Source organism: Sminthopsis crassicaudata, chromosome 3 (genome assembly GCF_048593235.1).
Source record: "Sminthopsis crassicaudata isolate SCR6 chromosome 3, ASM4859323v1, whole genome shotgun sequence".
Classification (NCBI taxonomy): domain Eukaryota; kingdom Metazoa; phylum Chordata; class Mammalia; order Dasyuromorphia; family Dasyuridae; genus Sminthopsis; species Sminthopsis crassicaudata.
In genome coordinates, this window is record NC_133619.1 from 612,163,103 (window position 1) to 612,188,042 (window position 24,940).

The 24,940-nt window shown below is 37.2% G+C and overlaps 1 protein-coding gene across 8 annotated transcripts in view; it reads left to right on the forward strand.

Moving 5' to 3' along the window:
* TMCO4 (transmembrane and coiled-coil domains 4) overlaps positions 1-24,940 on the forward strand; it is a 108,474-nt gene that overhangs the window by 36,765 nt on the left and 46,769 nt on the right. For all 8 annotated transcript variants that reach the window (XM_074306064.1, XM_074306059.1, XM_074306065.1 and 5 more), the window contains 3 exons: positions 6,464-6,628; positions 9,054-9,190; positions 14,210-14,294. In XM_074306064.1, the coding sequence (XP_074162165.1) occupies positions 6,464-6,628; positions 9,054-9,190; positions 14,210-14,294 (387 nt within the window). The remainder of the gene's footprint in view (positions 1-6,463; positions 6,629-9,053; positions 9,191-14,209; positions 14,295-24,940) is intronic.

Here is a 24,940-nt window from a genome sequence, read left to right on the forward strand (position 1 = left end):
ACTTCTAGATAAATGATCCTGAAATTCCTGATTTTTTAAGTGTTGATGCTACTTCTTCCACTATAGATGGCAACCTCTTCTCATGAGTATCTGTGGCTGGCTATCTGATTGGTGCTTAAACCAGCCCATCACTGATAATATACACATGCACAAACTTTTTCATCTTGGTGGGACTTGGCAGAGCTTATATTTTGCATAAATTAGCCTTCAGGAACCCAAGGTCACTCCCACAACATCATTTGTTCATTCAATAGACCTTTATTATGCATCAGCTGTATGCAGAATACTGCTGGGCAGAGGGGAGATTTAGAGTCTGCCCTTATGGAGCTTAGTCTCTAATTAGGGAATGGGACCCAATACACATAGCTTCTTGTCTCGCCAGTAAGTCCCTTGAAAGTGAGGATTATCTCATTCTTTGTATGTGAATGTGATCAAGAGTTTGCTGGTAAATGTTTAGCAATTGGCTCCATGGGAACAAAATAATAATAATAGCAACATCGTTGTTATAATTCAGTCTTTCTAGTCATTTCTGACTCTTCCTGACCCCATTTGGGATTTTCTCAAAGATCTTGGAATAGTTGGTCATTTCCTTCTCCAGTTCAGTTTACAGATGAGGAAACTGAGGCAGACAGGATGAAGTGACTTACCTAGGGTCACATAGCTAGTAAGTGTCTAAAGCTAGATTTGAACTCAAGTCCTCCTGCCTCTAGTCCCAGTACTCTATCCATTGAGCCACCCAATTGCCTGCTATTTAATAACAGCTGAAAATTTATCATTGAGGGAACTGAGACTCCACATTCAACTTGCCCCCTTTCCAGCTCATTTTACTGATGAGAAAACTAAGACAAATGGGATAAAGTCATTTGTCCAGGATCACACAGCTATTAAGTGTCTGAAGTCACATATGAACTCAGATCTTCCTGACTTGAAACCTCTATTTTCTACTTCTATTTCTACTGAATCACTTACCTACAGAATACACTTTCAGGTTTAATCTATAATATTAACATTTTTCCATCAATTTCCTGAGTCTAGACAATTGACAAAACAATAAAATGAGTCCTTATTTGTAATTCTGCTAATTTCTAAGGTATAACTTCTACCACTGAAAATTTAATAATCAATTCTCACAAACGAGTACAAGCTAACTTCAGCACATCCCTGACTGTACTATCCACTGGATGACTATATAAAGGACCTGTGGTTTGAAGCATGGAACACTCCCTCCTCCAGCCCAGATCACACCTCACCCAACATTTAATAAATCAGTTAGTTGAATACAAACTAATTGTTCCCCCCTTCTAATGCAAGCTTTCTGAAAGTGGGAATTGTTCCATTCTTTCTATGTTTACTCCCAGCATCTGATCCAGCTCTTGATCCATACTAGACACTTGAGAAATTCTGGTTCATTGATTATTAAGTTTGAGGGCAATGCTTGAGGTCTATACAGCTTGGGACTGTATAACCAGGTCTGCCAAGTTCCTGGTTCCTCCCTCTCAGGGTCCTGGGCTTCAGTGACTCTGATAAAAAGTCAGCATCACTGTGATGCTGACTTTCTATCTATTTACAGTGGACTGTCTCTCTACACCAATTAGTCTCTATTATATTGCATAATATTATATATAAAGTTCTCGACACCATGGCATACAACATACTTATTTGAGATGTGGGGGCTTGGAAAAAGGTCAGGGGGATTAAGCTTCAGAAGAAGTGTGTGGGTGAATATTAATGTTATTAAATAGCTCACATTCATTTCTTAAGTATCCCAATTTCAAGTTGATAACTGCACATCTGGTCCTAAGACCCAACATGGCTTTCTTATAGGATAGGAGACTTCATATAAACACTAGATCATGGCCCTGTTACAGCTAAAAGGGACTTTAGAGATTGCCCCCTCCAATGCTTTCATTTTTTTTTTAGACCAGACCTATGATTTCATTGGTGTAAGGAATTTTGTCTACCAGTATAAACTGGCACCAAATTGGTAACTTATGATCTTGGATTCCTTTATTCAGGATATTGAGAAGTTAAGTGACTTGTTCAAGATTTCAGAAAGCTAGTATTTTTGGGGAGGTAGGATTTTAACCCAGGTTTTCTTGATTACAAGGATGGCTCTCAATCCTCAGGGCAACATGGCCTCTTTCCTTCATGTTATAGAAACTAAAGCCTAGAATGGAGCTTTGCAGAGGAGGGATTTGACCCTATATCTTTTCTCCAGGATTCTTTCCATATGTTGTGCTGCCTTTTGACCTTAGAAAGGGCCTGAGCAGAGTAATGATGGAATTCTACAAAGTTATTTTTGACTATTGACAGAAAGCTCATGTGACTCATGAAAAAAATCACTTTCTTCTTGGTGAGAGAGAAATTCCTACACCCACAACTCAAATCATCTCTGATGGAAGAAAGCTGTGTGTGTAAGTCAGGCCAACACAGCCTCCAACACACCCACGAGAATTTTGCTTTGAAAAACCACATTATGAAATGGCATCTCAATTTAAGATTGTGGGTGCCAAGAGGGGGATTGGACATCTGGAGCTAGCCCTGGTGCTGATCAACTTAGGGAAAACAAAGGTTTGTATTTGGCACGCGACCTAACATGCATTATCTTATTTACTCCATACCACATACCTTCATGAAGGAGGTCAAGAAGATCTGGTAGTATTGGAAAGGGAAGGCTCAGGGCCAAACTCCAGCTCTTTCCATTATTAGTTATGGGATTCTGGAGAAGGCACCTAATTTTACTGAGTCTCTTCTCCTTCTCACCTTCTCTTTTCTCTTATTTCCTTTCAGTTTCCTTATCTGTAAGTGGGGATAATTGTTCATAGAATTGTAAATCTGGGGCTTAAAAGTTCCTTAAAGGAATTGTAGTCCATTTTCCCCCTTTTAGAGATATAGAAACCAAGACTCAGAAAGGAACCATCATTTTCCCACTTTCTCACCTAAAGAGTAAATAGCCAGGCCAGGATTTGAACTCCAAATCCTCCGATTCCAAATCTCTACAAAGCAATATTTTCTGGGGATGTATAGTAAAAAGGTACAAAACATCACAAACAAGAAACATGTTCTCCTCTTTCACTTTGGTCCTTGGGGAGAGTAGGCTTAAGTTTAAATGGCTGTAACAAAACATTCCTTCCTCCCCATTAAGCTTACTTTGAAACTTGTAACGAATGCATGATTCATGCTCTTGCTTGGCAGGTCAAGATGTCTCAGCTACCGATTGAGTTGATTCACTAGATTGGGTCAAGCAGGTCACTCCTCAGGGTTCTAACCTCTCCTGCTATTACCAGCTTGTCACCAAGAGGATCCCTGATGGTTTTTCCAAATTTTCAATTTCACAAGGTCATAATCTGGTCTGTCCTATCTGTGTCACTCATTCTTCTGAGATTGGGAAAGACTGAAACAACAAAAGTATTATCTATTCCAGGACTCATGATGATCAGGTAGAGAGATAAGGCAGCTAGAACAACAGAATGATGCTGTTATTAGAACATCTCCCCCAACCTTGAGACCTATAGTCACTTAAATTCCTCCCCACTCAAAGATGACACAAAAAAGAAGGTTCATCCCTAGTTGTATCCCCTAGTTCAAGCTCAGCATCTTATTAAAAGATTTTTGTTACTATACATTCAGTTGACAGGAAACAGGATGACTGCAGTGATCTGAAGTGAGGAAGAAAAGGTACCTCTGTCATGGAAGTTGGCTTCCAAAGCTGTCACATGGATATAGCCTATGCTTGCAGCACTGGGTTAGTACCCTCATTCCATGAAGGGCAGCCTGTCAACAATAGATTGCAAACTCCAGTGGGTAATGGCCTGCGTCTCTGTTGTCCAAGAGCCAGTCACCCCCACTGTTAAGAGGAGCTCATTGCCAGAGGGAAGATTATGAGTCACAGCCAACTCCAACAAAGGCATGGAATCTATGACCTTTCTTCTCGGTAAAATGAGCTCCTATCCCTGCTTCCTGCACTAACAAAGTCACAGATTCCTGAAGAATTGAAATAGCCCATTTAACAGATGAGAAAGCTGAAGTCAAAAGGCAGGAAAGTGACTTGACCATGATCACATGATTTTTAAAGGCTAGAACTTGGAATGACAACCAGGTCTTCTAAGACTAAAGGCGGGGCTTTTTTTCTACAATGCCACTGTCACATAATATAACAAGTCATCCATATTTTTGTAACAACATATAGTTTACAAGATTTTTTTCCTCGTAGTCCTCTGAAATAGAGCAAATTTTATTATATCCATTTTATAGAAGAGAAAATTGAGGACTCAAGGAGAAGAGAATTATCTAGAGTACTATACCAAGGAAGTAGAAAATTTGTCAGGCTTATTGCACACTGAGGCATTCGGTGTTGTCAACTGGGAGTTGGCCTATAGTGATAGGACTTTTAGTTGGGGCATGCATCCCTATGTATAAAATGCCATCTAGTATCTTTGTATAGGCAGGATTTATGTCTGGTGCATTCTCCCTTCTGATGTCCCCCTCTTTGACATCTAGCCGTCATCCAGGCTTAGTTCTAAGGAAAATTCCTATAGTCATTTAGTTAACAAGAATTTATTATAAATGAACACTGTATCCCCAGGACTATGCTAAGTGCTTATGATGCAAAAAAAAAAAAAATTAGGTACAAACATGGTGTTTGTCTTCAAGGAATTTATATTCTAAGGGGAGAAAGGATGCAAGCCACTACATATAATTTGGATATAGATACATATATGTACACATGTTTGTATATAGACATAAATATCCATACATATATTTATATGTAGACATATATAGACACATATATACATACATAAATTTGTGTATATACATTTTATGTAAACATACCCTATTTATAGATATACATATACATATTTATAATACACAATGTATATTATTATATATTTGCATGTAGATATCTAGATACATGTGTGTATATATACATATATTTATATGTACATGTATTTGTAAACAGATGTATATTAACACATATGCAAACATATTTATATGTATCTGTTTTATAACACATACATGATTTTGTACATAGACATTTGTAATATATGTATGTATACAAAGACATCTATATAGACACCTATATACAAACATTTGTATTTATACATATTTTATATAAACATACATATTTGCATGTTGATACATATTTGTAGATAGAAACACGTTTGCAATACACACATATACATTTACATGTATTTGCAGGTATATACACAAATATATTTGTGTACCTATACACATATTTGTAAATAGATATATACATATTTTAATATACAAACATATATTGTATGTAGCCATATATATGCAAATATTTTATACATGTTGTTTAAACATAAATACATATATTTGTAAATAGACATTTGTTATATACATATATTTATGTGGACATACATAGGCACATATACAGACTTTTGTACTTATACATTTTATATAAACACATATTTGTAAATAGACACATATGTTTGTAATGCACACATATGCATGTATATATATTTATATATAGATACACATATACACAAATATTTGTATATATACATTTCTATTATATATATACATACATATATATGTGTGTGTATATATATATATGTATACAATGTCAACATATATACAAGATATAGTTTGTGTGTACACATATACACACATGTGATATTTGCAATGTAAATGGGAAGTAATCTCAGAAAGAAGAGCCAGCATGAAAGGGATCTGGAAAGGCTTCTACAAAAGGTAGAATTTGAGTTGGATCTTAAAGAGAGCCAATAGAAAATTAGAGGCAAAAGTGTGGAAGGAGAGACTTCCCAGCTGGGCCAATCAGCTGATGCAAAGATATGGAGATAGGAGATGGGATGTCATGTTCCAGGAAGTGTCCGTGGACCATCGTGTACCTGAATCATAGACTGCCCAGAGAAAAATAAAGGTATAAGAAGGAGCCAGAGACCTATAAAGAAGCTTGAAATGCCAAATTTTATACTTGATCCTGAAGATAATAAGGAGCCGTTGCAGTTTATTAAACAAGGGAGGTGACCTGTCAGACTAATTCCAGAAAAGTCATCTGCTTTGCTCCTTGGTTAGAACCTCCTCCTGAAATTGCTTTTTCTCTTTAAATTTTATAAATATTTTGTATTTACTTACCTCTGTAAGTGTTGTTCTCCCTACCTCACCCCCCTTCCCATCAATAGACTATGAACTCCATTGTAAAGTTCTGTTGTCTCCAGAAACTGCCGATAAATGCTTGTTAGAGAAGCAGGACTAGAAGCCAGGTTTCCAGGCTCTTTACTCTGCCTTCTTTGCCCTCCAACACAAAGTGAGAGCATGGGTTTCTGGGAGCTGCCCCGTACTGGAGTGGGGCAAAGGGTCCTCTCCAGGTGATGGGGCTCTGTGGTCTCCTCTGCAGCCCCTTGCTTGTGTTTCTGGATTAGCAATGGTTCTGTCCACTCCTGTGTGAACCCCTATCCCTGCCATTTTCCCCTAGGAATGTTCACTACGCCTTGGGCCAGCATGGCCCGGAGCAGCGAGCAGTACTGCCTGGCCTGGGAATCGAAGTACCTGATGGAGCTTGGCAGCGCCCTGGAGACCCTGCTCAATGGCCTTGTGAATATGATGGCTCAGGAAGCCCTGAAGTACACAATCTTGTCTGGTAAGAGCTTCTGCAATCGAGCCTTTGCTCACCTCTCCAACCAATTCCAGTTAGAGAAGGCAGGGATTAGAATTCCCATCCTACTTCCACTACGTGTGACCTTGAACTACTGTGGGCCTTCTGGTCCCAATTAGTAAAAACTTCTTTTCCCAATTAGGCTTTGAGGTTGTTTCTAACTCTGATGCTGGCTGTCTGAAAATACCTGCTTTTTCTGACATTTGGTGTTGTAAAGAGCCTTTCATCTTTGATGTTCTGTATTCTAAGGGCCTTTCTAGCTCTGTGTTCTAAGACAAGGTTTCTTAACTTGGGAAAATTGATTTTCACTAGCTTCTAACTTGAATTTAACATTTCTTTCAATTATGACTTTCTTTTAAAAACACAATATGGAAAAGGGATCATGAAGAAAAGTTAAGAAACATTCTGAAATTCTGTGTTCTAAAGCCCCTCCCAATTCTAAATCTATGTTCTGAGAGTCCTCCCAGCTCTGACATTGTGGGTTCTAAGGACCCTCCCATCTCTGACCTCCTGGGTTCTAAGGGCCCTCTCAGCTCTGACCTCCTGGGTTCTAAGGGCCCTCCCAGCTCTGACCTCCCGGGTTCTAAGGGCCCTCCCAGCTCTGACCTCCCGGGTTCTAAGGGCCCTCCCAGCTCTGACCTCCCGGGTTCTAAGGGCCCTCCCAGCTCTGACCTCCTGGGTTCTAAGGGCCCTCCCATCTCTGACCTCCTGGGTTCTAAGGGCCCTCCCAGCTCTGACCTCCCGGGTTCTAAGGGCCCTCCCAACTCTGACCTCCTGGGTTCTAAGGGCCCTCCCAGCTCTGACCTCCCGGGTTCTAAGGGCCCTCCCAGCTCTGACCTCCTGTGTTCTAAGGGCCCTCCCAGCTCTGACCTCCTGGGTTCTAAGGGCCCTCCCGGCTCTGACCTCCTGGGTTCTAAGTTCCCTCCTGGCTCTGACATCCCGGGTTCTAAGGGCCCTCCCTGCTCTGACCTCCTGGGTTCTAAGTCCCCTCCCAGCTCTGACCTCCTGGGTTCTAAGGGCCCTCCCAGCTCTGACCTCCTGGGTTCTAAGGCCCTCCCAGCTCTGACATCCCAGGTTCTAAGGGCCCTCCCAGCTCTGACCTCCTGGGTTCTAAGGGCCCTCCCAGCTCTGACCTCCCAGGTTCTAAGGGCCCTCCCAGCTCTGACCTCCCGGGTTCTAAGAGCCCTCCCAGCTCTGACCTCCCGGGTTCTAAAAGCTCTCCCAGCTCTGGGATTTTATGATCTGTCTAATCCTTTTCTATTATTACCGTCTTAACCTGCCCTTTCCTATTCATATTTGTTCTATACATAAACCCAAGGACTTTTTTTTACCCAAGACTTTTACTAGCATTTAGTTATTCATTCATTCATTCATTCATTTATCTATCTATCTATTTATTTATTTATTTGTTTGTTTATTTATTTATTTATTTATTTTTCTGAGGCTGGGGTTAAGTGACTTGCCCAGGGTCACACAGCCAGGAAGTGTTAAGTGTCCGAGACCAGATTTGAACTCGGGTCCTCCTGAATTCAAGGCTGGTGCTCTATCCACTGCGCCACCTAGCTGCCCCTTTTTTTTTTATTTTTTAGAAAGTGGATCTCCTCAGAATAGAAGTACAATAGCAGTTCACAGGCCCAATTCCACCACTGATGTTACAGGAGCTTTTACTTATTCCATTTCAGACCTGAATCAGTTCTCCTTTCTTAAAGTGACCTGGTAATACCCTGCACTCCTAGAGCTCTCATGATATTATTGCCAAATTTAACACAGACACCCTTGAGCTCCAGAGCTCAAGAGATCTGCTAGTCTCAGACTCTCAGGGAGCTGAGATTGCAAGAATTCATCCATCATTTACCATTAATCTTTAAATCATCCCTTTTCATTTGGGCAAAACTCAGTTCAGACTTAGGGTAGTGCCATCAACTTCACAGGCTGACCACTTTCCCTCAATGATTGCTTTCCATCTCTGATGTTTTCCCTATTTCTTTTTTTTTTCTCTCTCTCTCTTTTTTTTTTAAATTAAAGCTTTTTATTTACAAAACTCATGCATGTATAATTTTTCAACATTGACCCTTCCAAGACCTTGGCTTCCAAATTTTCCCTTCCTTCCCCTTACCCCCTCCCCTAGATAGCAGGAATCTAATACATGTTAAATATGTTAAATACATGTTAAATCCAATATATGTGTGCATATTTATACAATTATCTTGCTACCCAAAAAAATCAAATTAAAAAGGAAAAAAAAACTAAGAAAACAAAATGCAAGCAAACAACAGAAAGAGTGAAAATGTTGTGTTGTGAACCACACTCAGTTCCCACAATCCTCTCTCTGGGTGCAGATGGCTCTCTCCATCACAAGATCACTGGAACTGGCCTGAATCTCATTGTTGGTTTTCCCTGTTTGTCACAGGTATCTTGACAGCATTGACTTGGCCATCATCCCTTCTTGCTGTGGCCAACGTCATTGACAACCCCTGGGGGGTATGCCTTCGCCGGTCCGCAGAAGTTGGCAAGCACCTGGCTCACGTGCTCCTCAGCCGGCAGCAGGTAGCTAGAAAACTTCCATGAACTGCTACAAGTTTTGTGGCTCTAAAGACAGAGCGATAAGGAAGGGGAAGAAGCACTTTCCTGTGAACATAGTCCTTTTACACGAACCTGTCACAGGGATGACAAGATAAGATTCAAAACCCTATCATATCTTAGACTTAGAAGGAACTCAGTCAGTCTAGGGAGGAAGGAAAGAAACAAACATTTATTAAATGCCTATTGTGTGCCGGGCACTCTGCTAAATGATTTACAATTATCTCATGTGATCCTCACAGCAACCCTGGGGGGAAGGTGCTATTACAATCCCCATTTTATAAGTGAGGAAACTGAGGCAGAAATTAAGTGATTTACCCAGAATCATGCAGCCACAAATTTAAATTCAAATTCACATCAACAAGTATTTATTAAATGCTTGCTACTGTGTGCTGGGTGTGAACATACAAAGACAAAAATGGAGGCCTTTGTGTTGTAATACAACAGAAAGAGGATTGAATTTGGAATCAGAGAAGCAGGTTTTCTTGGCTCTCACTTTCCTCATCAGTGAAATGAAGAATGCTGATCTACAAAATAGCTAGCATCTTGCTAGCATGATAACTAACAAAGTCTTGCAGAGAGACTTATTATGTTATTATCTTTATGTAGACATAATATATGTCTATAAATTTATCTAGATTATATGTAACATAATGTATATAATATATTATGCATATATCACATATACCTATAATATACATATATATGATAGCATTTATATAGTAGATATATGATAGCATTATCTCATATATATAATTATAATATCTCACTTTATGCTCAAAAAAGCTCTGGGAAATAATTATTTGATGACTCCCAAGGTCCCTACTAGCTCTAAATCTGCGATCATTTATTTCTCAAAGAGTTTATGTGCTTTTTAAAAAGACAACATATACACATATAGGTGTCAAAAAGATGAGTAAGACATGAAATGAAAAAAGTTAAAAATTAGGGGGTACAGAACCCCCAGACATTTTGTGGTGGAGAAAGAGCAAGACCAGTGAGGAGTGAATGGGGCAGTAGAATTTTCTTAAAATAAAAAAGGATTAACAGGTACCAACAAGATATGAAAATTCAGAGAAAATGTATATGATGCAGAGATCATTAAAGAATTTCTTTATTTTCAAAAGACTTTCAAAAGATTTTCAAAAGGAAATGATAGAAGGAATAGAAAATCTTTATCCAAGAGTGAGTTGGATGACAGTCAGTCAATGAAGAAATTAAAATCTACTGATAAACCAAGAGGTTTATCCCAAGGTCTAGATCCAGGTCTAGATTCTAGAGGGAAGAAATGATGCTGAAGGCAGCAGGGGAGAATTGACTTTTCTTTTGAAGTAGAAAGATTCCAGTGAGACCTGTTGAGTGCTAACAAAAAGATCAAATGTGAAGTATGCTCAGAGAGGCATATATTTCATAAAGAAAGTTGAGCTGTTATTCCTGGTCACCTAGAAGCTAAAATAAAATCGTTTCCTTTGATTTTATATACATATTATACATACACACACATTCCATAAACATGCACATATATGTGTGCATGTATATACCTGTTTATACTTTCACATATATATAAAATTATGTGCCTATAATTATATATGTACAAAGTATACTTATACACACATATGTTTATATACATATATATATATATTTAATAAAATCTGAATCTCACATTTTTTGATTTAATAATCATATGAGGAACCATTTACATTCCATGAGAGCTTACTTAAATGAGTTTTAAAGTTTTTCTTTTATTTGAGTTGGTTTGAGGTTTGGGGTTTAGTTTTATTTTTTGTTTGGTTTTGGTTTTATTTTTTGGATCAACAACACTTGTAGCTTTGAAGAAGCAACCATGATTTTCTGCATTGGCTTTATCACATAACAAAGCATTTGATATCAAAAAACTATTAACTTCACATTAAAAAATGTTTACAAATATTTATTAATACCATTCACAGTCATAATGCTGAATCCTAATAAATGTTTAACCCATATATGCCCAAATTTACCTAAGAGAATTGTCTGCCTGGGTAGAATTTGACATTCTCTTGAAATCTAGCTTGTTAATAGAAGTTACATATTGTAATTAGAAGTAAATCTACCTAAAAGGAAAAAAGACATATACATAAATAAGCACTACAACAAGGATCAGAAGCATAATTTACAGAAAGTACAGCTAATAATTATTGCTCTTAGACATAAATTCAATCAAAAGAGAAATCTACATTATATGTCAGCTATAATAATATTGTTTTAGATACATGTTTACATATGAGCAAATATGTGTGTATGTGTGTGAATATATGTAGATATGTATGTATGTTGCTCAGTGTGTATACATATAGATAGATATGTGAGGAGGTCCGTGGGGGGTGAATATATATGTATATATGTGGGGGGAAGGGGTGTACATATGTGTATATGTATCTATATCTATATGCATGTATGTGTGTGTGTGTGTGTGTGTATATATATATATATATATATATATATATATATACACACATACACTTAACTATAGCCTGCTTGAGGAAAGTAGGGGGATGAAAGGGGAAAAAAGAATAAAATTTTAAAAGTGTGTAGAAGAGAACAAAAGAACAACTTACAATGATGCAAAGAAAAGATGTATACACTCATGAATACAATTTCATTTACTATTATATTCCTTTCTTGAACTGAAATGTATTGTTATATCTTTTGAATCCTCCTTGATGTTCTGCTAAGCACATGACAATGTTTTGTTTTGGTTTTGTTTTCTGCCTTTTATTGTTTTTTTTTTTAAATTAAACAAAATAATTTTTTTTTAAAAGAAGAAAAAAATAGTCTTTTAGGCAAGCATATATTTGTCATTCAAACAACATGGCCAGTCCATCAGATTTGCACTTCTCTACAGGACAAACACTAACCTCTTGGGAAGAGACCAGAAAGATTTTTAAAATTTTGCTGGATGGAGTAGAGATAAATGAAGAACTGTTCTAAAAATATTCTCCATTTATTAAGGTGGGGATGGATATCTTTCCTATGGTTCCAAAGGGGGCCCTGCCTGGACACAGGTCTGAAAATAACTCCAAATTTTTCCAAGAGGGATCTAAGGAAAAAAACTTTCTCTCTAAATCCTCATTGATGGTGATTCAGATGGACAGAATTAGGATGGAAAACAACTCCTCTCTGTCAGCAGTGTAATAGGGTAGCCATACCTGTTTGCATAATCCCAAAATCTAGGTTCTCACTTGATGATGTTACCAGTCTAAAATTTTTCAATTATAGGTTAGAAACATGGGTAAATGCTGCTATTATGATTAGAAATATATTTTGTTTTTAAAACTTGATTTTAAAGGGAAAATGCTTAAAAACAAAATCATTTTTGTATTAATTTTCAAAGAAAATAATAGACTTCCTGATTTGGAAAATAGGGGTATTCCATCTTATTTTACTAATCAAAAGGTCTTCTCTTAATCATGTGAATGTAGAGGAGGTTAATAGTATCAAATTCTTTTTTCTATGATAAAGTCAATAAGAAAGTTTATAGTTGCTTGTTCGAAGCTACAAGTGTTGCTGATGCAAAAAACAAACAACATCCCCATCTGCTGGAACCTTAATATTCTTCCAGTAAGGAAGTTGCATTTTTATCACTATGGGCATAATTGGGAAGCAAATTTACCAGTATTTTGTAGTATTCTACATAAATGTTTCTCTTTCTTTATCCCAACCCATCCTTTAAATACATAGGACCAATCTTTTTTATTATTTGGGTTCCTTAGTTCCATAGAACATAGGCAAAAATAATTTTTAGTCATTGGAATGTTACACAACCATATAGTGCTTACTTTATTGTTAAGTATTAGTGAACAATGGTCAATAAATAATTTTATATTCTTCTTTTAAAGAACCGTCTAGGAAAAAGCAAAAGGAACAAGTACTTGGTCAGAAAATACTCTGAAGATTTTAGTGGTCTCTAATTTTAATATGGAGCACTAGGTACAGTGGATAGAGCACCAAGCCTGAAATCATCTCCCTGAGTTCAAATCTGGCCTCAGATACTTCTTAGCTATGTAACCTTTGGCAAATCATTTAACCCTGTTTGCCTTATCTGTAAAATGAGCTAGAGAAGGAAATGACAAACCACTCTAGTATCTGCCAAGAAAACCCCAAATGGAGTCATAGAAATAAATCAATGGACACATACATATGAATTCAATATGATCAATAATGTGTTGTGATGGCCAGAAATGTTTGGGCTACATTAAGAACAGTATAATTTCCAAAATGGGGAAGTGATTTAAGAAAAATATTCATAAACTGGAGAATATTCAGAAGAGCATAATCAATTGAAGAAATTTAGTCTGGAGACTCAATTTATCTAGATCATTTAGTCAAGATCAGAGGAGACTCTGGGGAATGGAATAGCTATCTTCAAAACTTTGAAGGGTTCTTATGTTTGTTCTCTTTGATCCCAGATGGCAAAACCAGTAGCAGGGGATCAAAGTTACAAAAATTTAGGATTGTTAAGGAAAACTTCATTCCAATTGAAGCAATCTAGAAATGGAAGGGCCTTCCTGGAGAAGTAATGAGTTGCTCCTCATAGGAGTTCTTTAGACAAAGATTGGGTAATAAAAAGACTTGGTTCCATACCCTCAAGGAATTCATGGTGCAAGAGGAGAAATCAAACACACATTAAGGAATAGAAATTAAAGAATGATGAGTAAAAAGAAGGGTACACGGTATTACAAGGAAGAAGTTGGGAGAGAAGGCATCAAGGAAAGCTCCATGGAGACAACATTTCAACTTGGCCTTGAAGAATAAGTAGAATATGAAAAGGTGGACTTTTCAGGAAAGGGATGTATTCACCTGTAGGGCAGGTGATAAACAAGAGAATGTGAGACATATTTAGGAAATAAGAGGTTTTCTAGTTATTAGGTTCTCTAATTATTATTCTCTATTGCTAACACTCTTTGATTATATTCTAATCCATGATCTTTGTCTGTTCCTTCCTAGGGCAGACGACCAGTCACTTTGATTGGCTTCAGCCTGGGAGCAAGAGTTATTTACTTCTGTTTGCAAGAGATGGCTCAGGAGAAAGGTGAGTAGCATTCAGCTGAATACAAATGATAACCAAAGCCATCTTTAAAACAACCCAGAAAGGGGCTCTATTCTTTGCTGGCCCTGTAGGGCCCACATAGCAAGAAAAAAAAAATCTGATATCCTTTATTTTTCAGTATGCACACCAAGTTGCCATAACATTTCCATTCCATTCCATTAATTGGAATTTTAGAGCATCATTTCCAGTTCTTTACAGCTGGATATGGAGACTGATAAGGGCATGATTCTTTTGAATGCTAGTTGTAGGCACTGAATCCCATATAGTAGAATTATGACTTCACATATTCTCCCAAAGTTATAGAGGCTATGAATTGTGACTCAGAAATTGGGGTGAAAGAGTACAACTGGGGCTATGGATCAAAGGTGAGTTTCAAAAGCCTCATGTGTACCCAAGTCACAGAAGAATAGGTCTTTAAATTAGACTTATGATGCATGAAGTGCTGGCATACATTTGTCAAATTTGTCCTCCTTTTGTGAGATTTACACTGAAGTATACGGAACAGTGTTAGAACAATCAGATCCTTTGTCACTCTAGAGCCAGGACACAAAGTATACTCAAGAAGGAATATGAACCATGATGTGACTTGGACTAAGAGTTGGGTATCTAGGCTCTCATGATTGAGCTCAAGCCCCTATCACTTAGAAAGATTTCTTGTGATGAACATCTAACATGATACTTGAGTGATGAAGCAAGAAATACTGACAGCCTACGGTCCATATGGAGTACAGATGGACCCATTTTTGGAATTTATGCCAAGTCATCTTAGGGCATAAGGCAACTTGGGGAATGCAAGCACGGGATATCATATAATATGATACTGATACTGAAGGACTTAGGCACCAGCAGCTAATGCTGCCCAGGTCATATACCACCTAAGCAATATTTTCATAATTATCATTGATCAACAGAAGCATTTCAATATTTGAAAAAAAGCAAAATAAGAGGATTGTATATGAAAATATAAACTGAGTATGGCAGGGTTTTTAAAAGTATGTATTAAATTTTTAAAATTTTTCTAACATTTACTTTTTGTATTAATTTTTATAATTATAACATTTTCTTTGACAGTACATATTCATAGGTAATTTTTTTTTACAACATTATCCCTTGTACTCCCTTCTGTTCCAAATTTTTCCCCTCCTTCCCTCCACCCCCTCCACTAAATGGCAGGCATTCCCCTACATATTAAATATCTTGTAGTATATCCTAGGTACAATATATATGTGCAGAACTGAATTTTGTTGTTGTTGTTGTTGCAAAGGAAGGTTTGTATTCGGAAGCTAAAAATAATCTGGGAAGAAAAACAAAACAAAACAGTGCTCACAGTTTATACTCATTTCCCAGTGTTCCTTTTCTGGATGTAGCTGATTCTGTCCATCATTGATCAATTGGAATTGGATTAGCTCTTCTCTATGTTGAAGATATCCACTTCCATCAAAATACATCCTCATACAGTATCATTGTTGAAGTGTATAATGATCTCCTAGTTCTGCTCGTTTCACTCAGCATCAATTGATGTAAGGCTTGTCTCTCCAAGCCTCTCTGTATTCCTCCTGTTGGTCATTTCTTACAGAACAATAATATTCCATAACATTCATATACCATAATTTACAACCATTCTCCAATTGATGGACATCCATTCATTTTCCTGCTTCTAGCCACTACAAAAAGGGCTGCCACAAACATTTTGGCACATACAGGTCCCTTTCCCTTCTTTAGTATTTCCTTGGGATATAAGCCCAGTAGCAGCACTGCTGGGTCAAAGGGTATGCACATTTTGATAACTTTTTGGGCATAATTCCAGATTGCTCTCCAGAATGGTTGGATTCTTTCACAACTCCACCAACAATGCATCAGTGTCCCAGTTTTCCCACAGCCCCTCCAACATTCATCATTATTTGTTCCTGTCATCTTAGCCAATCTGACAGGTGTGTACCTGTCACTGTATAGTGATATCTCAGAGTTGTCCTAATTTGCATTTCTCTGATCAATAGTGATTTGGAACACTCTTTCATATGAGTGGAAAGAGTTTCAATTTCATCATCTGAAAATTGTCTGTTCATATCCTTTGACCATTTATCAATTGGAGAATAGCTTGATTTCTTATAAATTAAAGTCAATTCTCTGTATATTTTGGAGATGAGGCCTTTATCAGAACCTTTAACTGTAAAAATGTTTTCCCAATTTGTTACTTCCCTTCTAATCTTGTTTGCATTAGTTTTGTTTGTGCAGAAACTTTTTAATTTGGTGTAATCAAAATGTTCTATTTTGTGATCAATAATGGTCTCTAGTTCTCCCTTGGACACAAACTCCTTCCTCCTCCACAAGTCTGAGAGGTAGACCATCCCATGTTCCTCCAATTTATTTATGATTTTGTTCTTTATGCCTAAATCTTGGACCCATTTTGATCTAATCTTAGTATGTGGTGTTAAATATGGGTTCATGCCTAGTTTCTGCCATACTAATTTCCAGTTTTCCCAGCAGTTTTTGTCAAATAATGAATTCTTATCCCAAAAGTTGGGATCTTTGGGTTTGTCAAACACTAAGTATGTATTAAATTTAACACAGTAGTAACAAAACAGCTTTCCTTGTGTCCCCTTCAGAAATCCTTTGTTTGCTGTGTATTTTAAATGTTTTATTGATGTTATTTTATTTTTTAATATCTTTCTTTTTTTACTGTAACTTTTTATTTACAAGATATATGTTTAGGTAATTTTTCAGCATTGATAATCACAAAACCTTTTGTTCCAACTTTTACCTTCTTTCCCCCCTGCCTTCCCCAGATGGCAGGTTGACTAATACATGATAAATATGTTAAAGTATAGGTTAAATACAATACATGTCCAAACAGTTATTTTCTTGTACAAAAAGAATTGAACTTTGAAATAGTGTACAATTAGTCTGTGAAGGAAATTAAAAAATGCAGGTGGATAAAGGTAGAGGGGATTGGGAATTCTGTGTAGTGGTTCATAGTCATCTCCCAGAGTTCTTTCGCTGGGTGTAGCTGGTTCAGTTCTTAATATCTCTTTCACATGCCACTAAGCCATATCTCCATCCAAACAAAATAATAGTTACCATATTTACATTATTTACCCCATAATATAATATTTATTTAATGAAAATAAATAATAAAAATTTATTAAATAGCCCTTTACATATGTTATCTCATAACAAATCTGGAGGGTAAGTATTATATTATCCCCATTTTACAGATGAGGAAACTAAGGCCAAGAAAAGTTAAATGATATGCCCAGAGTCACACAGCTCGTAAGTATGAGGCAAGATTTAAATTCAATTCTTCTGGGTTCCAAGCCAGTTTTGTATACACTGTGCTATTTAGCTACCCTCTCTTATAATAAGTAACAGAATCACACAAAGCAAATTACACTTTTGGCCAGGCGTATCTGAAAATACATATCTTATTCTTTACTTTTATTCCATCGCTTTCCTGCCAATATGTGGGCAGAATGTTTCATCATCAGTCTTCTGAATCATGATAAATCACTGCCTAACTCAAAGCTGTATCATCTTTCAAAGTTGTATTTTTGGTCATTCTATGGTATTTGTATTATGGTGATCCTGAAAATTGTTCTCTTGATTCTATTCATTTCATTCTACCTTTGGTCATACAAGCCCTCTAAGTTTCTCCAAATCAGTCATATTACTGATTTCTTACAGCATAATCACATCCCTTTATGTCTGTATACCATGATATATCTGACCATTGCCCAGCTGATGGGCATCAGCTTTGTTTTCACTTCTTTGCTACAGCAAAAGAGGCTGCTATAAAATCCTATAAATATAGGTCCTTTCCCCCTGTTTTGGGGAAAAGAGTATGCAGTCAAGTTGACTTTTGGCCATAATTCCAAATAGTTTTCCAGAGTAGCCAGACTAGTTCACAGTTCCAACAGTGGATTAAGATACCTATCTTCCTCTCACAATCCCTTCTACCAATTTTCATTCCTTTAAAAAAAGTTTATTTATTAGTTTTCAACATTTACTTTTATAATATTTTTATTTCCATGTTTTCTCCCGCCCTCTTCCCCAAAACTACAATCAATTTGATATAAATTATATACATATAATCATATTAAACATATTTCCATATAATTTTCATTTCTTTTTTTTGTCTTCCTTGTTTCATTTTTTGGTCATCCTTGCCAGTCTTATGGGTATGTGAAATGAAGCTTTAGAGTTGTTTGAATGAATAATTAGATAAGATCTTTAATTATTAATGAGTTATAATATTTTTTCCATATAGTTATTGATATCATGGATTTCCTCCTTTGAAAATTGTCTATTCTCCATTCTTTAACCACTTATCTCCTAGGAAAAAACTCTAGATCTTATATATTGTATCAATATCAACCATTAATAACTCACATTTATGCAGAACTTTGATATTTGTAAAATTCTTCATAAACATTATATCATTCAATATTTACATTAGCTCTGTGGTGGCACAAGTGCTGATATCTCCATTTTATAAATGAGAAAATTACGTTTTAGAGAGTTAATCACCAACATTTGTATGGTACTTTAAAGTTGCATATATCTCACAAATGTCTAATTTGATCCTCACAACAAACCTGGGAGGCAGGGACTGTTATTATCCCCATTTTGCAGATGAGGAAACTAAGGTAGACAGCATCTAAGTGATTTGCTCAGTCCCATATAGCAGGGGTTCTCAAACTATGGCCAGAGGCCAGATACGGCCCACTGAGGATATTTATACGGCCACCGGGTTGAGGGATGGAGACAGAGTGTGAGTTTTTGTTTTTACTATAGTCCGGCCCCACAACAGTCTGAGGGACAGTGAACTGGCCCCTGTTTAAAAAGTTTGAGGACCACTGCCATATAGTACCACAGGTGGAATTTTTAACCCAGATTTCCCTGACTCCAGGTTCAATCCTCTTCTCATTACATGTGTCAGTGATTATACAAAATAAGGCAGTTACCATTTGTGGGGGAATTTATATGTAAATATATAAATTATATATTTATAATATATTTTATTTATATATATATAATTATAAATATATTAAAATATATTTATAAAATCAAGATAATAATAGCATCTGCCTCTCAGTGTTTTGAGGATAAAATGAAAGAGAATATTTATAAAGTGCTTTACAAACTTTAAGTGCTAGCTATTCTTATTGGCTATTATTTCTGACTCCAAATATAACATTTCATTGCACTGCCGGATTAAAGTGTAGGGAAAACTCTCTAGCAGCTAGAGTAATTCAGGAAGGCTTTTTATATTGTCTCTATAGAATCAATGCCATTCAACACACTTTTATTCAGAGCTGATTTGGGGAAAACTAGTGGTGCACTATATAAGAACACCAAGCCTGGAGATGGAAAGACTTTCTGTGTGGCCTTAGACAAGTCACTTAAAACCCAACTGCCTCACCAGGGAGGGGGGAAAAAGCACCAAATAAATCCTAAAATAAAATAAATGTTAAATGTTCATTGATTATAGAGAAGCACTACGAAGTAAAGTGATTTGCTCAGAATTTGCACCCAGAATTTGAACCAGCTCTCTTGCCTTCTAAATCATGCTGTGTTTTAATTCCCTAAAAGTGCTACCGAAGTGGTTGGGGGAAGGTGAGAAAAGCTCCAAATTTAGAATCAGAAGACCTGAGTATGAATCCCATATTTGTTGTTTCCTTCTAGATCAGAGGGGTCAGACTCATAGTAGTGGGCTCCAAGGGGCTCAAGAAACTCCCAGCCAGAACCAGATGAAAATGCCATTAGGAAATGTTTGACCAAATAAATACAAATACAGTATGATATGGATAATGTTGATTTGTGATGGACCATAGGAATCCTTTCTTATTTGAGTTTGACATTGTTCTAGAAGTAGGCAAATTGCTTAACCTTTTAGGTTCTCAGTTTCCTTCTCTATAAAAATGGAGAGATTGGGCTCGATGACTGCTAAGATCCCTTCTTTGTGAAGATCCCTTCTGTGACCAGTGGTCTTCTGATGCTCTCTTCCTGCCGAAAAGATGGCCACTTGTCATGTTGCAGTTTTGTTCAAAAAAGCTTTTATTGGTATCTTTTTAAAATATCATCATCATTAGCTCTAATCATATCCTGAACCATCCCATATAACAAATAGTATTTTTAAGATTAAAAAAAAAGATGAAAAACAACAACATTAGTGACCAGTACACTAAAAGAAGTCTGAAAATTTGTAGAGTGTACAGCACTTACAGAACTTCCACCTCTGCAAAAAGGATGGCAATGTCTTCTCAAATCTCTTCTCTAGAGATAATAATAGCATCTGCCTCTCAGTGTTTTGAGGATAAAATGAAAGAGAATATTTATAAAGTGCTTTACAAACTTTCTAATTTTTGCAAAATTCACTTTTAGTTTGTGTGTGGTTGTTCTCTTCATTTACATTGTTGTGGTCGTTATATGTTGTTTTCTTGGTTCTACTTACTTCCCTCTGCATCAGTTCTTATAGATCTTCTTATGCTTCTCTGTATTCATCACCTTGATCACATACATCATTTCTATGGGACAGTAATAGTCCATTATACCAGTAATTGGCACAGTGGATAGAGTACTGGACTGGAAATCAGGAAAACCTGAATTTAAAGTCCATATCAAACACTTAGTAGCTGTGTAACCCTGTTTGCCTCAGTTTCCTCCTCTGTAAAATGAGCTAGAGAAGGAACGGCAAACCACCCCAGTATCTTTGCCAAGAAAACCTCAAATGGGGTCACAAAGAGTCAGGTACAATTAAAACATCTAAGAAACAAGACAAATAATCCGTTGCATTCATGTACAATGATTTGTTTAGCTGTTCCCCAGTTGAGAGTCATCTACTTTATTTCTAATTTTTTGCTATCACAAAAATTACTGCTGTAAATATTTTGGCATATATGGGTACATTCTCTTAATAATGGCCCTTCTAAGCAGGACATGTTCATATTAGCTCATTTAGCCAGTTGTTAAATTTTCAGTGTGAACTTTTGCACTGTGGATATCAGAATGTGCTATACATCAGGATTTAATTGCTTTGTTGATTTCTAGACTTAAGAAAATCATGGGAAAAATAATAATGCAAATTAAATTTAAAAGTGTGTCATACTTTTTCAGAGTGCAATTGTAAAACATTTACTTTTTTTTTTTCCTTTAGTGAGGCAATTGGGGTTAAGTGACTTGTCCAGGGTCACACAGCTACTAAGTGTTAAATGTCTGAGGCTGGATTTAAACTCAGGCCTTCCTGACTTGAGGGCCAGTGTTCTGTCCAGTGTGCCATTGAGCTGCCCCTAAAACACTTACTAGCACATCCTGGGAAAGAGCCTATTAATGGAATCTCAGGATCAAAGAATATGAACATTTATTCACTTGCATAATATCAAATTGTTTTCCAAAATGTTTACTGATTTACAATTCCACCAACTAGGTATCAGTTTACCTATCTTCCACATCTACTCAGGCATGCTATGTCTTCCAATCTTTTTGTCATCTTTTTCAATTTTCTGGATGCCAAATGAAACTCCAGGATTGTTTTAATATATGCATTTCTCTTATTACTGGTGATTTGTACTAGTTAATTTCCATGTACTTGTTAATGTTTTTTTTTTTAAATAAACACTTTCTGGAGGCATTCTACACAGTCCCACAAGCTATCCTTTAGAGGAGCCCATAAAATACATTCATGAAATGCTATCTGTTGTTTCCAAGGCCATTCACTCCCCTCCCAAGCTAGGCAGAAACCATCAGACAATTTCCTTATGACTTTCTGGGCTATTGTTTTACTAACAGAACAAATTCTTAATTCAGGTCATTACAGGCAATTAATATAAATTACATGTTACTCATTGGGCCATTACCCCTCTGAAGCCTTTGTTTACCCTGCAGAGATAATTCTAGGCATTACACACTTCCCTTTATAGAGTGTTAGTTGTAAATGACAAACCGCACAGAACAATGCCTATTACTGGAGATCCGTGGGAAGTAACTGCCTCTTGAGGCAGCCCATCAATCAGTTAATCAACATTCATCTCTTAAGTGCATACTGTGTGCCAGGCACTATGCTAAGCACTAGGGATACAGAGACAAAAAGTGGATGCTCTCCATAAGTTTGTATTCCATAGGAGGAGAAAGCCTGTATGTACATTTATCTGTCTATCCATCCACCTCTTTGTTTTTCTGTTTCTTTCTCTGTCTGTGTCTGTCTCTGCCTCTCTCTCTCTCCTCTCCCCCTCCTTCCCTCTCCTTTCTCTCACTCTCTTTTTCTCCCACTTTCTCTCTTTCTCACTCATAGTCTCCCTCTCCCTCCATCTCTTTCTCTCTTCATACATATACACACACCTACATATACACATATATTTGCATACATACCAACACTTACATATAATATATAGTATTTAGGGAAAGTCCTAACAGATGGGGGTGGGGTGGGAACCAGGAAAGATTTCATGCAGAAAGCAGTGCTTGGACTCAATTTGGAAAGAGGTGAAATAAGAAAAAAGTGCATTCCAGGCATGGAAGATGGCCAGTGCAAAGGAGTGGAAAATGGAATTAACAAGCATATATTAAGCACCTACTATGTACCAGTCACTGTGTTGAGTCCTGAGGATATAAAGAACGGCAAAAACAAGGTCCCTGCCCTTAGAGACCTCACAGTCTAATTAGGGAGACATCATGAAATAATTATTCATAATTATACTGTGGACTGAATGCCCATAGAAACAACAGATAGCATTTCATGAATATATTTCATTGACTCCCCTAAAGAATGGCCTGTGGGATTGTGGAGAGTTGCTTCAGAGAGTGTATATTTAAAAAAAAAATAAAAATATAGATGATAAGAGAAGACTCTTGAGAGCTGGGGGTTGGTGTGGGCGTGAGCCACAGGAGCAAGAAATCCTTCCTACAGACGGGGCCTTAGAATTTAGTCCTTAAGGGAGCCCAAGAAGGCAGGAGGTGGGTTTTAAATGCGAGCAGAGGATTTTAGATTTGATCCTGTGGATGACAGAGAGCCACTATATTTTATTGAGTAGAGGAATAACATGGCCAGACTTGGGATTGTAGGAAAATCACTTTGGCTGTTAAGTGGAGATTGGCCTGGAGTGAGGAGGGATTTGTTGGGAGGGGAGAGCAGACTGTTGCAAGAGGCTGTCGGGAAGGGATGAGGGGCTGGACCAGAGTGAGGCTGTGAGTGGAGAGGAGACATACCAAATCAGTCCATGACACAGCATGTATTATGTGCCTTCTGTGTGCAAAGCATTGGGGATACAAAGGAAGACCTGAGTCCCTGTCCTCAAGGAACATGGGAAGGAGGGGAACTGCATGTAAAGAATCATGTATAAGGCACTTTTCAAATAAAGAAACTGAAACCATCTCTAGCCACATGAAAAGGTGCTCTAAATCACTGTTAATCAAAAAAGTGCAAATCATGACAACTCTGAGATGTCACCTCACATCTCTCAGATTGCTAAGCTAACAGGAAAAGATAATGATGAATGTTGGAGGGTTTGTGGGAAAACTGGGACACTGATACATTGTTGGTGGAGCTGTGAATGGATCCAGTCATTCTGGAGAGCAATTTGGAACTATGTTCAAAGGGCCATCAAAATGTGCCTACTCTGACCTAGCTGTATCCCAAAGAGATCCTAAAGGAGGGAAAGGGACCCATGTGTGCAAAAATGTTTGTGGCAGCCCTCTTTGTAGTGGCAGAAACTGGAAATACAGTGGATGCCCATTAATTGGAGAATGGCTAGATAAGTTATAGTATACGAATATTATTGTTCTGTAAGAAATGACCAGCAGGATGATTTCAGAAAGTCCTGGAGAGACTTACATGAACTGATGGTGAGTGAAATGAGCAGGACCAGGAGATCATTATGCATGGCAACAACAAAATTATGTGATGATCAACTGTGGTGGACGTGGCTCTTTTCAACAATGAGGTGAAAAAAAAAGAACACAGAAAACTATGAGGTGATTCGAGACAATTCCAATAGACTTGTGATGGAAATAGCCATCTGCATCCAAAGAAAGAACTATGGAGAGTGAATCACTTTGGCTGTTAAGTGGAGATTGGCCTGGAGTGATCAGAGCATAATATTTTCACTTTCTGTTGTTGTTTTTATTTTTTTCTTCTTTTTCGTGTTTTTTTTCCCTTTTGATCTGATTTTTCTTGTGCAGCATGATGAATATGTTTAGAAGAATTGCACATGTTAAACCTGTATCAGATTGTTTGCTAAACAGAGTAGAGGGAAGGGAGGGAGAAAAATTTAGAACACAAGTTTTTACAAAGGTAAAAGTTGAAAATGATCTTTGTATGTATTTGAAAAAAATTTTTAAAAAACTATTTAAATCCCTCCCAAAAAAGGAAGACAGACAGAGGCAGAGAAAGAGAGACAAAGATGGAGACAGACCCGGTCAGATCACCTTGGGACAATCATTTTGACAGCTGAGAGGAGGATGTTCTGGAGTAGAGAAAGGTTTGATGTAGGAAGAGCAGCCAGCAGGCTATCACAGTCATCCAAGTAGGAGCTGATGAGGGCTATACCAGAGAAATTTCATTGTCAGAGGAGAGAAGGAAGTGTATATGAGAGACCGTATGAAGATTCTGAGCCTGGGTAACTGAGAAGATTGGG